The sequence below is a fragment of the Odocoileus virginianus genome, unplaced genomic scaffold (assembly GCF_023699985.2).
Source record: "Odocoileus virginianus isolate 20LAN1187 ecotype Illinois unplaced genomic scaffold, Ovbor_1.2 Unplaced_Contig_9, whole genome shotgun sequence".
In the NCBI taxonomy this organism is placed as follows: Eukaryota; Metazoa; Chordata; class Mammalia; order Artiodactyla; family Cervidae; genus Odocoileus; species Odocoileus virginianus.
The window spans coordinates 895,986-910,174 of record NW_027224326.1 but is presented as its reverse complement, the minus strand read 5'-3'; the positions used below and the strand labels follow the sequence as shown (position 1 = coordinate 910,174).

At 39.6% G+C, this 14,189-nt stretch overlaps 1 protein-coding gene across 1 annotated transcript in view; it reads left to right on the top strand.

The window, feature by feature from the left end:
- Window positions 1-14,189, top strand: part of HERC2 (HECT and RLD domain containing E3 ubiquitin protein ligase 2) — a 242,558-nt gene that overhangs the window by 46,481 nt on the left and 181,888 nt on the right. The window contains 7 exon segments of the mRNA XM_070463934.1: window positions 4,647-4,866; window positions 7,391-7,491; window positions 7,973-8,129; window positions 9,410-9,520; window positions 10,123-10,294; window positions 11,872-12,045; window positions 13,893-14,081. Coding sequence (XP_070320035.1) covers window positions 4,647-4,866; window positions 7,391-7,491; window positions 7,973-8,129; window positions 9,410-9,520; window positions 10,123-10,294; window positions 11,872-12,045; window positions 13,893-14,081 — 1,124 coding nt within the window.

The window sequence follows — 14,189 nt, the reverse complement described above, 5'->3', positions numbered from 1 at the left end:
CCAAATTCATTGACGAGTTCTGATAATTCTTATGAGTGTCTTCCAGATTTTCTATGTATGACATCATGACATTACAAGCAGTGACAGTTTTACTTATTCCTTTACAGTTTGATTTACTTTTTCTTCTTTGCTGTGGCTAGAAATTTAAATACTGTGTTGAATAAAAGTTGTGAGAGTGGGCATCCTTGTTTTGTTCCTTATATTAGAGGAAATGTTTCAGCTTTTCAGCATTGAGTATGGTGTTAGCTCTGGGCTTATCATTTATAGCCTTTATTACATTGAGGTATGTTCCCTCTCTACCCACTGTGTTGAGAGTTTTTATGATAAATGTATATTGAACAAATGCTTTTTCTGCATCTGTTGAGGTGATTATATAATATTTATCCTTCAGTTTGTTACTATTGTATAGCATATTGATTGATTTGTGGATGTTGATGTATCTTTGTATCCCTGGAATAAATCCCACTTTACTATGGTGTATGATTCTTTTAATGTATTGTTGAATTTTTTTGTGAATATTTTGTTGAATATTTCTGCATCTGTGAACATCAGGGTAATTGTCCTGAAATTTTCTTTTCTGGTGGTTATCTTGTCTGTTTTTGGTGTCAGGGTAATCCTGGTCTTACAAAATGAGTTTGGAAGTATTCCCTCTTTTTTTTTCTTTTTTTGTTTATCCTTGGAAGAGTTTGAGAAGAATTAGAATTAATTCTTCTTTGAAGGTTTTGCGTAATTCCCCAGTGAAGCCCTTTGGTCCTGGAGTTTGTTTGTTGGGAGGTTTTTGATGACTAATTCATTCTCCTTACAGGTTATTGGTCTGGTCATATTTTCTATCTCTTTATGATTGGTCTTGAAATTTTGTATATTCCTAGGAATTTATTTCATTTAATCTCTAAAGTTTGTTGTTGTATAATTGTATTTCTCTGGTGCCAGTTGTAACATTTCCTTTTACATGTATGATTTTATTTATTTGGGTCCTGTCTATTTCTTGGTGATTCTAGCTAACAGTTTGTCAGTTTTGTTTATCTTTTCAAAAAACAGCTGTTGGTTTTATTGATCTTTTATATCATCTTCTTATTCTCTTTCAGTTGTTCCCACTCTCACGTTTGTTGTTTCCTTCCGTCTAATAACTTAGGGCTTCATTTGTTCTTTCTTTTCATTCATTTATTTATTTATTTTTTAGTTTATTGAGACGTTTACTTAGCTTATTTAGTTTCTTGTTTGAGATTTTTCTTTTTCTTTTTTTGAGGTAGACATTTGTCTTTCTGAACTTCCCTGTTAGAACTGCTTTTGCTGTATCTGGTAAGTTTGGTAGGTTGCAATTCCATTTTCCTTTGCCTAAAGGTATTTTTAAAAAATTTCTCTTGATTTCTTCATTGACCCATTATTCTTCAGTGGCATGTTGTTGCATCTCCATGTGTTTGTGAGTTTTCCAGTTTTCTTTTTGTAATTGATTTCCAATTTCATAACTTTATAGTTTGGAAAGATTCTTGATGTGATTGCCGTCTAATGAAGTTTATTGTGGCCTAATGTGTTTTCTGTTATGGAGAATGTTTCACGTGCACTTGAGAAGAATGTGTATTCTATTACTTTTGGATGGAATGAACTGTATATTATCTGTTAAGGCCATCAGGTCTTACATTGTCATTTAAGTCTGATGTTATTTTAGTGATTTTTCTGTCTGAATGATTTATTTATCTATTGATGTAAGTGAGATACTAAAGTCCTGTACTGTTACTGTATAGCAATTGATTTCTCTTTTTAGGTCTGTTAAGATTTGCTTTGTATATGGTTATGCCTATGTTAGGTGTATAACTGTTTTACAAATGTTAGTCCTTTTGTTGGACTCACCTCTTTATCATTCTGTAATGCTCTTCTTTGTCCCCTATTACAGTTTTGTTTTAAAATCTATTTATCTGATCTAAGTGTAGGTACCCCAGGTTTCTTTAGGTTTTCATTTGCATGGAATATCTTTTTCCATCCCTTCATTTTCAGTCTGTGTGTTGTCCTTATGTCTGAAGATACGCTTTTGTAGGCTGAATATAGATGACTCTTATTTATTTATTTTTAAAAAACTGTATTTTGTTTTGGGGTATAGCTGATGAACAATGTTGTGATAGTTTCAGGTGGACAGCAGAGGGACTCAGTCATACACGCACATGTATCCATTCTCCCCCAGACTCACCTCCTATCCAGGCTGCCACATAACACTGAGTAGGTCCCATGTGCCATTACCTACAGGAGGCCCTTGTCGGTTACCCATTTTAAGCATAGACTGCCTGGACCTCCTAGATTTCAGTGTCTGCTTCCTTCCCCAGTTCGGCAGGTTTGTACCTGTGTTACATCAGGTCACTTCTCCGCGTCTTTCTCCACCTCTTCTTCTGGGACCCTGCAAATGTTACCCTGCTTGATGTTGTGCCATATACCCCTTAAGCTATTTTCACATGTTTTTCATTCTTTTTTCTTTTTGTTGCTCTGATTAGGTGAATTACAGTGCCCTGTCTTTGAGTTCACTGAGTCTTTTTGCTGCTTCATGTAATGTCCTGGTGAATCCTTCTAGCATAGTTTTAGTTCAGTGCGGTTTTATTTTTTGCAGTGTATTTTTGTCTTTATTTAGATTGGGCAACTTCTAGCTTTTAATTTTATTTTTTTTTCATTCTACTGTTGAGCCCTTTTACTGATCTTTTTATTTTGGTTCCAAAATTTCCATTTGGTTCTTTTTTTTTTTTTAATAGACATCTCTTTTTGACTTAGGTTTTCTATTTTTTCATGTTTCAAGTGTGTTTTTGGTTTTTGAGGCATTTTTAATCTGTGGCTTCTTTAAAATCTTTCTCAGAGTATTGTAATGTCTCTGTCATCTTGGTTTTTCCATCTGTTGATTGTCTTTTGAAAATTAATTTTGAGATCTTCCTCGTTCGTGGTGTGGTGAGTAACTTTGTGTTGAAACACAGGCATCTTCAGGTTATATCCTGAGGGTATTTCATTGATTTTCTGTGACAGCATTCTGACAGAGCAAGAAGGTGCTGTACTTTGTTCATGTCAGGAGGGGATTAGAGTTCTGCTGGCTCCCCACATGGTCACATGATTTATTTCTGTGTCTTGTAGGTAAACACTCACCAACTTGTTTCAAAGTGTCCTGCAAAAACTGACGGATTTCTTAGCCTTAGGAGTTGGACAGGGCAAGGAGATGTAGGACAGTCAGGAAGGAGAGCAGGTAGATGCCCAAGAGCATATATGCTCTCTCTGTTTCACAGTTATCTCTGGATTTTGTAGCGAGGCAGATGAGAGATGTTATCACTTCCTGGTAGAAAATGCAGTGACTGTTCTGGAAGGTGCCTCTTGTTAGACCTGATCTCTGGAAGAAATTCTGATGAGCTGTGCTTGGCAGTGCTGTTTCAGTGATGTCTCCTGTGTGTCTCCAAGGAGTCAAGTGTCTCTCAGTGGTGGGCCAACAGTGATTCTGCAAGGATGCCTGTGAAGGCTAGGGATGGTACCTCACATATAAATCTTTCTACTTCATCTTGAGCCTAGTGTGGAGTTTAAAAGATGTATATATTTTAAAAGTATTTTTGGTCTAGATTTTGTAGTGGTTAGCTGTTTTAACTAGTGGAGCTTTCCACACTTGGAATCCAGCCTCTAGTTTCTGAATATCTGTCTCTGTGCCATAGTGCCTGTGTGTGGTGAGAGAAGCTTTGTCCTGGTGGCAGCCCTAAAGAGAGGTGAGGTGTGTCCATCTGATGCCTTCTGTGATCTCCTTTCTGATGGGAAAAGCATGTTGAGGTCATGGGTAGCTGAGAAGTAAGTGTCTTCCATATAGGGACATTCACTAGGTATGTGGCTGTTGTCTCTTGGGATATAAAGCTACCAGGGTGTTGATTGGTTTAGCCTCAGAACTAATCAGCATCAGAGACAGAACAGAAAGAACAGCCTCCCCCCCCCACCCCCGCCGCTTTGGTCACCACTGGGTACGTACTGTTATAAGGGGTTGGCGGAAGGTAACTTAGTTTATAGTTCAAGTTTAGGTAGCTTTATGATTAATCGCTAGATAAGAGTCCTTTTCATTATTTTCATTCATGTAACTTTCTTCTATGCACCTAAAAAAAAAGTCCTAAAGTGTGGAAAATTTCAAACATACACAGTGGAAGGAATAGTATAATGAAATACCCCTTATCCATAGCACATTCTGACTAGTTAATTTCATCTTCCTCTGAAATATTCCAGTAAATATATCAACTTTCATGAGTATTGTATGCTGGGCAATTTATTGAAACATCATTTTCATTATGAATTTGGTTTCATAACATAAATACTGAATATGGTTTTTCTTCCTATCTAGGAAATGTATTGCTAACAAGTATTGACTTCATAGTGTTGTGTCAAAAACGGTTTTACCTGATACCGTGTTTACAGAAGGGCAGTGTCCCATACGCGTCTGGGGGACAGTGGGCTGAGTTGCCTCCTCCATAGGATGCCCTCCCAGTACCACCTCTCTGTGGTGCCTGTGAGGATTACCTAATGTGTGTTAAGTGCTTAAAATCATTTGGGCACATATTAAGCACTCAGGTGTTACCTGTTCTTATTACCTATCAACCTTAAAACAAACTGTGCCTATGATATTCAGAGGTTGGATATTTTATGTTGTTTTCTAGATGTGAATGAATTGAAGGAGTGTCTTTCTGTGTTGGTTAAAGAGCAGCAAGCTCTGGCCATCCAGTCAGCGACCACCACCCTTTCAGCTCTGAGACTCAAGCAGAGGCTCATTGTTTTGGAACGATATTTCATTGCCTTGAATAGAACTGTTTTCCAGGAGAATGTCAAAGTTAAGTGGAAAAGCAGCAACATTTCTTTGCCTCCTGCAGACAAAAAAAGGTAATAATATAATTCAGAAAGTAACTTGATAACAGCTAAATGTAAAACTCAGTCTGGTTTGTTTAATAAGGAAAGTTTAATTAAGACTTAAAATGTAGTCTGTTTTTTCTTTTTCTGAAATTTTATTCTTGCTTTCCCTTTTTGTATGTTTTATATAATTTGGTGAATGGCTTTCCCAGTTTGCTTATAAAATATCAGGCCATGCTGTAATCTGTCCCATTAAAGACACTTTTCTGTCAGTAGCAGTAGAAACCGGTCAGAAGTTTAGATCAGCATGTCAAGATTTGAAAATCTGATCTGAACATTATATTCTTTTTGTTTAATTTTGGTATTGGATAGGAAATTATCATATTGCAGTAGTGCTTAACTAGTTTAGATGCTTCATATTTTTCTTCTTAATGTAATTTACTCATTCTTTTATTATAAGAGATGCTTTTATGGACTCACTTGTTGTAAGAAATGATACAGAAAGATTCCTTATACCCTTCGCCCAGGTTCCCCAGGGTTAGCCAGGTGGAAATTGTAAGGCAGAATCACAGTTAGGATATTGACTTGGATACATTTTACCTGTGTTACTCATGTTTCCCATTTTAGGCACTCTCAGTCCTGTGTGTGTGTGTTTCCAGGGGATTTTATTACAGGTGTAGATTTCTGTCAGAACCGCCCCAGGCAGGGTATAGGATAAGGACCCTTTTTTATAGCTGTTTTCATGTCTGTTATGTAACTTTATGAGGTTGGCTTTTTCACTCAGTATTATTCCTTTGAGGTTCTTCCAGGTATATGCGTGTGTCGTCATTGTTGAACAGGATTCTGTGTATAGGTGTACCGTATTTTTTTAACCACTCACCTTTTGAAGGTATCTCAGTTGTTTATAATTTTAGAGTATTTTGAATAAAGTTGCTGTGAATATTTTCTACAGGTTTTTCTGTGAACATAAGTTTCAGTTTCTCTGGGATAAATAACTTAGAGTGTAGTTGCTGGGTCTTAGGTTTGGGTTTGTAAGGCATTTTCATACTATGTGCAGAATAACTGTACAATTTTACATTCTCATCAGCCAAGTGTGAGTGGTTTTTTTTTTTTTCTATCCTTGTCAGCTTGTGGTGTTGTCACTTATTTACTGTAGCCATTTTGTTAGACATATAGTGTTATTTCCTAAATATTTATAGATTTCCTAATTTCTCAACCTATTTGGATAGTAGTGAGTTTTACCTTTTTCACAGAACTAGCTCTGGGTTGGATAGTTGATTGGTATAGATGGGGGTGTGTCCAAACTGTTCTATTTCTGTTTGCTTAAATATCTATAAAATAGAGAGCCACTTGTTGAAGATTTAGCAGTTCTTAAACCATGCCACTTTAGGACTGCTGGGCTCTTTTTCCGTGGATAAGGTCACGATTGGCTCAGGAGAGCCCTAGATTCATGCTTCTCCTGGAATGTATTTCTTAAAGGGTTCCCTGTGTGGGGTACTCCTCCCATTTCATCTGAATTGACTTCGTCTGTGTATTTATTGTTTTAAAGACCACATGTCTTACTATACATCTTTATCTTTTAAGGTTACAATTGTTATTCAGTATAAATCTCCTTATTCCTGTCTTCTGGGCACCCAGTTGCCTCGTAGGAGGCAGCCGCTAATTTCAGTTATTTGTGTTTCCTTAGAGCTCCCCAGGCACATGTTCCGTTCTAGTCAGGATTTATAGACTTGTGCACACCAGCTGCCTCTGTTGATATTGTGTCTTGGGGAGATCATTCCATATCTTGCCCATTTTTAATAACATTTCTAACTGATTATGAAAGAATAAAATACATGGTAGAAAAACCATAATAGTATAAAGTTGAAAATAAAATTGCTTCCTATGGTTAAGTTTATACTGTACACACATTTTTGTTTTCTTGTTTTTTTTTTTTCAAGGGTGATTTTTTTGGTTTGTATGACTTCTTAATAGATGCACAATGAAACCATGTCTTGTTAAATGAACATATGTAAGTAATAAAAAGCTTAAAGAGACACCCGAGAATGATAAGCACTCCATTCAGGAGAGGGTACCCTCTCAGGAGGTGGGATGCAGGAGAAGAGCACAAGCCTGCAGACCCGGCGGCCACATTCACCCAAGCTGGGGAGAGCCAGAGCAGACTCCTGGCCTGGATGCGTGGTTTTCTGTGTGCGCCTCACCTCTCTCCTGCCTTTTCTTTATTGCATGAGGTTATTCTCCCCTTTTATGTACTTACTGTTTATCCAACTAATAATATTAGTTCCCTCAGATTATTTTGTGTTTTTGCAAGTCATTTAAAATTCTTTGTAAATATCTTTCTTTACAAAGGACATTTTCTTTTTCTTTACAAAGGACATTTGGTAAAAGTTTTTAAAGTGTCAAACTAAAAGTTGTTTGTGATCCCCTTATCTAAAGAAACCCACTGATCACGTTTTGGAACAAATTCTTTTGTACTACATACTTTATTTTAGCATTTGCACATGCCTCTTGACTGACCAGTTCCCATTCCCTCCCACCCCATGTGTGTTGTTTGCAGTTCCCGGCCTGCAGGCAAAGGCGTGGAAGGCCTGGCAAGAGTGGGGTCCAGGGCAGCTCTCTCCTTCGCCTTTGCATTTCTGCGCAGGGCCTGGCGCTCAGGTATGTGCCCAGCATGTTCTCTTTCCTGCCACATCAGGAGATATGGATTCTTTGTTTGCTTCTGCCAACCCATGCCCCTAGGATGGTCTATGTGCTCTCTATGCCTCATTTTCCTTGTTGGTAAATTGAGAGACTTCATAGTCTGTTTGACTTTTCAGGCCCAAAAAGGTGTGTATGCACACACACATTCCAGGTAAACCACTGCAGTGCCTCAGTAATGATTTATTTTCTGGGAGAACCAGAAAATAGAAGTACCCATTATAAGAGTCATAAAATAAAGAACACTTTGGAGTAACTGTTAACTTTTAATATCTGAGTACTTGGGGTTTCTAGTTGAGAGGAAAGTGGGAAATAGAAAATGTGCCAGTGTCATTCTCTCACTCTGGGACTAGAAAACCCACCTGGGAGAGTGGGGAGTGCTCGGTGTGTGTGCTGCCGGGAGATGGACAGCCTCATCTGCTGTATGTGTGTGTGTGCCCAGGGGAGGACGCGGACCTCTGCAGTGAGCTGTTGCAGGAGTCTCTGGATGCTCTGAGAGCCCTGCCCGAGGCCTCCCTCTTTGATGAGAGCACCGTATCCTCTGTGTGGCTGGAGGTGGTAGAAAGAGCAACCCGGTTCCTCAGGTCCGTCGTGACTGGGTGAGTTCTTCCTTTTCATATCTTACTGTGTGAATGGTTCCAGCCTGCTTCAGAGTCTTGTCTCTCCTTCTGTTTAGAGATAAGAAACTCAGTAGATTGATTCCTGGCATGTTTCCTGCATACCCTCAGCTCTGTGATTCCAGATCTTTGGTTCTCAGCTTTTCAAATGTTTGACTTTCGAAATTTTGATTGCACCTAGTAGGCTGTCATACTGAATGGAGTGGAAGATGAATCATGCTTTTGTTACTTATTTTTTTCAGAAATTTTATGATTTGGATATCAGTATTTCCTAAAGTGTTTGAGCACCTGTTATGCATCTCTCAGTGAATGCGGGTGCCACCATTGTGAGTGGTGGGTATTGTCTTAATAGACGATGTGGGACTAAACAACTGATTCAGAATGAAGTGTAGGGTCTTCTTAGTGTGAAAAGATATGAATGTAAATCATTTTTCTTTATGGAAATCCATGAACTCTGGTCTTAGGTGCTATGCATTTTTATTAACAGTTTTTAAGTTTAAGGAAAATATGTATACTCAGTACAAAATTAAACAGCAGAGACAGGGGAGGAGAGTTTGTTCTCATTCTCTCACCTGCTGTGTCCCTTGCAGCAGGAAGACACCTCTGGTCTCCATGCCAGTGGACTGTAGGTTTAGCTATTCAGAGTTTCTGATGTCATTGCCATGTAGTTTAGGGTTGGGAGGCCCTGAAAACAGGCTTGGAATTGATTTTAAAAATTCAGCAGTAGTAGTGATGTTGGAAGATCCTCCCTCCCTCATCTTGGGTTAAGAAGACTTACTTATTTTTGGAGAACAAGGGAAAGTTTCTTTGGTCAGAAATAAAAATAAACTGACATTTTGCCTATAGATATTCAAATGGTTTTATAAATGGATTCTTCTCCAGTTGTGTAGATGAATGTTGATACTGTAATAGCCTTACACGTCACTGAAACTAGAAACATGTCTAAACATTTTTCTACTCATGATTTGAATAATAAGTAGTTTTATGCTATAGCAACTTGAAATGTCTTCTAATGTAATCATCCTATAGTATCTCGGTCAATACTTGTAATAAAATTTGTCTTTACAAGTTAATTGTCTCCTTTAGAGTATCTGATTAAATTTGAGTAAGCAAGTCTCAGAAACTTGATTCTAAATACTAAAAACACGTCTTCATGGGAGAGGGAATATAATTAGTTTAACGTTAAGAGCATGCTTATTTTAAGCACATTCTCTTTAAGCTCTGTTGTCACTTTGTTGCCGCATCCTCTGCTGTCCTTTCAGGGATGTTCATGGAACGCCTGGAACCAAAGGGCCGGGAAGCATCCCCCTGCAGGACCAGCACCTGGCCCTGGCCATCCTGCTAGAACTGGCTGTGCAGAGAGGCGCGCTGAGGTGAGCCGTGCCGCAGACTGGAAGTGTGGTTGGGAAACACCTCTGTATCGAGCAGCTATTGCATTTCCTTGAACTATTTGTGATTGCAGCAAATGTGTGAGGATCTGTGATCAAAGAACCATGTCCCAGGACCCTTCTTTCAGATCTGGCTACACTTAAGTTTCCTTCGCTTCCTTTTTATGATCAACTTTCTAGTAGTCCAGAACGGTTTGTTTTTTTTTCCTCTCTCTCTCTGAATTTTCTTCAAATTGTTATTTTTATTCCATTAATTTAAGGTCCTAGAAATTCCCTGTAGAAAGTATTGTTTGAACTTCCTAACTGGTTTTATATTTGTTATCCACAGAAGATGGATGTCTTGTGCTAAAATCTTGAACTGTTTAGCGATTTTACTGCCTAGATTTGTTTTCACTTTTCATGGCCTTGTTTTAGTTTCCTTTCATATTTAAAGTATTTCTTCAATTTTATTTTATTTATTTAATTTTTCTTTTTTTCTTTTTTTTTCTTCTTCAATTTTATTTAGCTATCTACTTTTATTTTTTATAGACCATGGCCAAAAAAATTAATCTGTTTTTACTAGAGCATAAGGATATTTTCTCTTCCAGTCAAATGTTATCTGCTATCCTGTTGTTACTTCAACTGTGGGACAGTGGGACGCAGGAAACTGACAATGAGCGGTCTGCCCAGGGCACCAGCGCCCCGCTGCTGCCTTTGCTGCAGAGATTCCGGAGTATCGTCTGCAGTAAAGATGCCCCCTATGCCGAGGGTGACATTCATGTAGGTACCATCTTGAGACTTCGCAGCTAAATAGCTGTCTTCATTTTGCTTATCCTGAAGGATTTAACCTTTTATAAACAAGCCCAGAGCACATATCTGTGATAGTAGTTGCTTCTCTGGGGGTAGTGTGTTTTTGGCAGTTACAATAGTGAGTCAGGTGTGAGATAGGTATGGGAGGTCATGGTTGGGTCACAGTTGATGCAGCAGAACTTGCCATGGTCACATTCGATTCATGCAGCACATTCGAGGGATCAGAGCCAGCTGTGTTTCATAGATGCCGGGCCCTTTGTGTTGTTCTGGATTGTGTATTAGGAGCATGCTTCTTGAGATACATCAGTTTGTGCTTTCAGAGAGATCTCTCTGCGCCTGCCTTGTGGCCACGGAGTTTTCTTTCTGCTGCACGAGGCATTGAGCCCTTTGAGTTTGTATGTTTAGTGCTGTGTGTTCCCAGCAACCACTTGTGTTGTGCGTTGGCTATGATGGGGCTGTGGAGGGTGTAAAGAAGGCATGCTCAACTCCATGTGGGAGCAAGATATTAATGGTAGCAGTATAAAGATGTGTTAAAAATCCTGATGCTATTTCAGGAAAAAGTGTGAGAGTCAGGTTTGTTCTGATGGTACTTGCAGCAATGCCATGGGCAGTGGGGCAGGGAGGCTAGGCTCTGCTAGAGAGGGAAGGAGCAACAGTGCCTCACTCTGTCTGTTGAGAGCAGTTACTGTGGATTGGTTTTGCCCCTCCCAGGGGCACTAGGCTAACCTTGTCTTCCTGCTCTGTCCTCCTTCATATGCCACTTGTGGAGCTCACCTCCTTTACCCTGCAAACTCCTACTTTGGCAGCATGGAGCCGGGTCTGAAATACACATATTTAGAAACACAGCATTGAAAATAGTGACTCACTTTGTTGGCCCTTCCTGAGCGTGGGGCACCATGCAGAAAACGTTACCTCAGCCATCACTGTGTTTGGTCCTAGGGAACAGGTTAGTGGCAGAGCAGGCCTGCCTCGGTCCGAACCCCTGGGACTGCTGGTTTTCAAAGGTATAAGTTTGAGTTTGTTAAGTCTTTTCTGGAAAAACTTAGCAGTTCCGGTACGAAGTTCCAGCCTAATTATTCTGTTACTTTACAGTCTTTGATGATAAGGTTGTTCTGGTGTTAGCAGAATTAGAATTATTAATGTCCAAATGAAATTGTTATTTTTCTGATGAGTGGGCAAGCTTTAGCTGAAAATAATGGTGGTTGTTCTCAGATTTCAAAGCCAAGTTGAGGTACAGTGCTCTTGTCCCCAGGTAGATGGCTCTGCTTTCCTCCGAAGGTCCTTGGGATGGTGAACCTGAGGAGGATGGGGCTGTGTCCCTGACCTGTGTGGAGCTGGCACACGGGTGATGGGTGTGTGGATGTGTGGGCACCTCCGTGTGCAGTGAGTGCGTCAGCGCTGCTGCTGCTGTGGTAGCCAGAGAGGGAGAGCTTTACAGGTGCTGTCTGACCGAGGGTATCAAAACATGCAGAGTGGTGAGAGACTGCTTGTGTTGCTTTAATTTTCCCCACCACCTCTGAAGCTGTTTTTTTGCTTTTCTTCTTTAGCTTCTGTCTGGCCCTCTGAGCCCCAACGAGAGTTTCCTGAGGTACCTTACTCTCCCACAAGACAACGAGCTTGCTATAGACTTACGACAGACTGCAGTTGTTGTCATGGCGCACTTAGACCGCCTGGCCACCCCTTGTATGCCACCCCTCTGTAGCTCTCCGACGTCTCATAAGGTAAGTGTGGGAGCAAGGTTCATTCTTTGTGTATTTGTTCCTAGAGTCTCATTCTGTGCCTGTGTGGAGACTCACTTTCTCTGGGGCTGGGGTGGAGTTTGCTTTCTGCTTTTGAATGTGTGCACTTGAAGGTGTCAGTCATGAGCTGTCACAGTGAGCAGACTGACGCACATAGGGGTTTAGGACCCATCCCAGGTTCCAGACTCAGGAGACGTGTCCCCAGAGAGGTCTCCTGTGTTCACACAGCCGTATGCTGTATGCCGTATGCTCTTCCTTAGGAGGAGCATAGTGTGTGTGAGGGCCTGCTGACACAGGCTCACCGAGAATCTCATACAGTCACACCTGATCATTGCAATGTTGTCCCGTTGTATGGATGAGAAGGCTGCGTTTGGAGTGCACTTTGTGGAGGTCACAGAAAGAACCCTGATTTTAATCTGGAGTTTTTAAGCTTTGTTCTTGATAGTACAAGTACTTTTAAAATTAACTTTTATTGGCGTGTAGTTGATTCGCAGCATGTGTCAGTTTCTCCTGTACAGCAAAGTGCAGATTTTTCTGACTCTTAATTTTGGGGAGAAGGTGGGGACTGCGTCATGAGGTTTGTAGGATCTTAGTTCCCAGACCAGGTATTGAATCTGGATCACTGGCAGTGAGAGTGTAGAGTCTTGTTCACTGGACTACCAGGGAATTCTGTCTAACTTTAATTTGAATAGTATTTATTTTATTTTATAGTAATTTATAATTACTATAGTTTTTATATATAGTATTTGTATAGTATTTATATATATATATATTTATATATAGTATATATAGTATTTTATATATAATTTATAATTACTATAATTTATAGTAATTTAATTTACTGTTATATATATATTTATATATAGCATTATATAGTATTTTATATATAGTATTTATAATCACTATAATTTATAGTAATTTAATTTACTATAAATTATAGTAATTTATGTTTTCCAAATAAGTAATGCATTTACATGGTTCAAAAGTAAAAACTAAATGCAAGGATACATTGAGACTTCCTCTGTCTCTGCCTTGTCTCACCTGGTTTTCCACCTGTTGCTCCTCACTTTTCTGGTCTTTATGTGTGCTTTCAGTGTTCTCTCAGTGGTAGTATATTATAGCCCTTCTGTATGTAACGCGTCTTTCCACTAATCAGGGTATGGAAGAGCTCTCTATGTAAGTGAAGAGCTTCTCACTTTATTGTTAGAAACAGCTTAGTGGTCCATGTGTGGCTGTGTCATGATTCTTTAAAGTCAGTTTCCTGTTGGTGAACTCGTGTTGCCAGGAGTTTGCTGCTTAGGTGGTATTGCGATGGCTGCCCCGGCACCTTTGTTCTCCTCTGTGTGTACACGCAGGTGCACACGTGTGCAGCTGTGATGTACCCAGTGTGGTAGACATGGGAGCTGATTGTCCCCCAATTTCTGTCATGCGGCTTGACTCCTTTAACCCCACTAACAGCAGGGATGCTTGTCTCCAGGCTTGCTGAGGCCTTTGGGTCCCTACCTGTTATGGCAGAGTGGTAACTTCATGTTTTGAGCATTTTAAAATATATTTAAGATCTACTTGTGCTACTTTTTAATGTGCTCTGTTAAATGAAATGCTCTGGAAAAGTAACCTGTCCAGTTACTTATTTTACCTGCTGACTGAGGCTGTATGGGGTGTTCTGAGTTATTTTGATGTTTTGAATCAGCTTCCTTCTTTACTTGCTTAATTTTTATCTTATTAGATCTGTTTGTTACTCCTTTCATGAATTATTCTTAATTTTTTTCTAAGAAGGAAATTTTCTTGCTGATATGAAGAAAATATTTACTTACTTCATTATTTGACAGGGATCATTACAAGAAGTCATAGGATGGGGGTTAATAGGATGGAAATACTATGCCAATGTGATCGGTCCCATTCAATGTGAAGGCCTTGCCAACCTGGGGGTCATGCAGATCGCCTGTGCAGAGAAGCGCTTCCTGATTTTGTCGAGGAATGGCCGTGTATACACGCAAGCCTACAACAGTGACACTCTTGTAGGTCCTGGGGTGGGTTGGTGGAGGGGGCTCTCTGCTGTTTACACTACATATCTTGTCTTTCTTTATGTTAGTTGATTTCTGAAGGGTTATAAGCATCTGCTCATT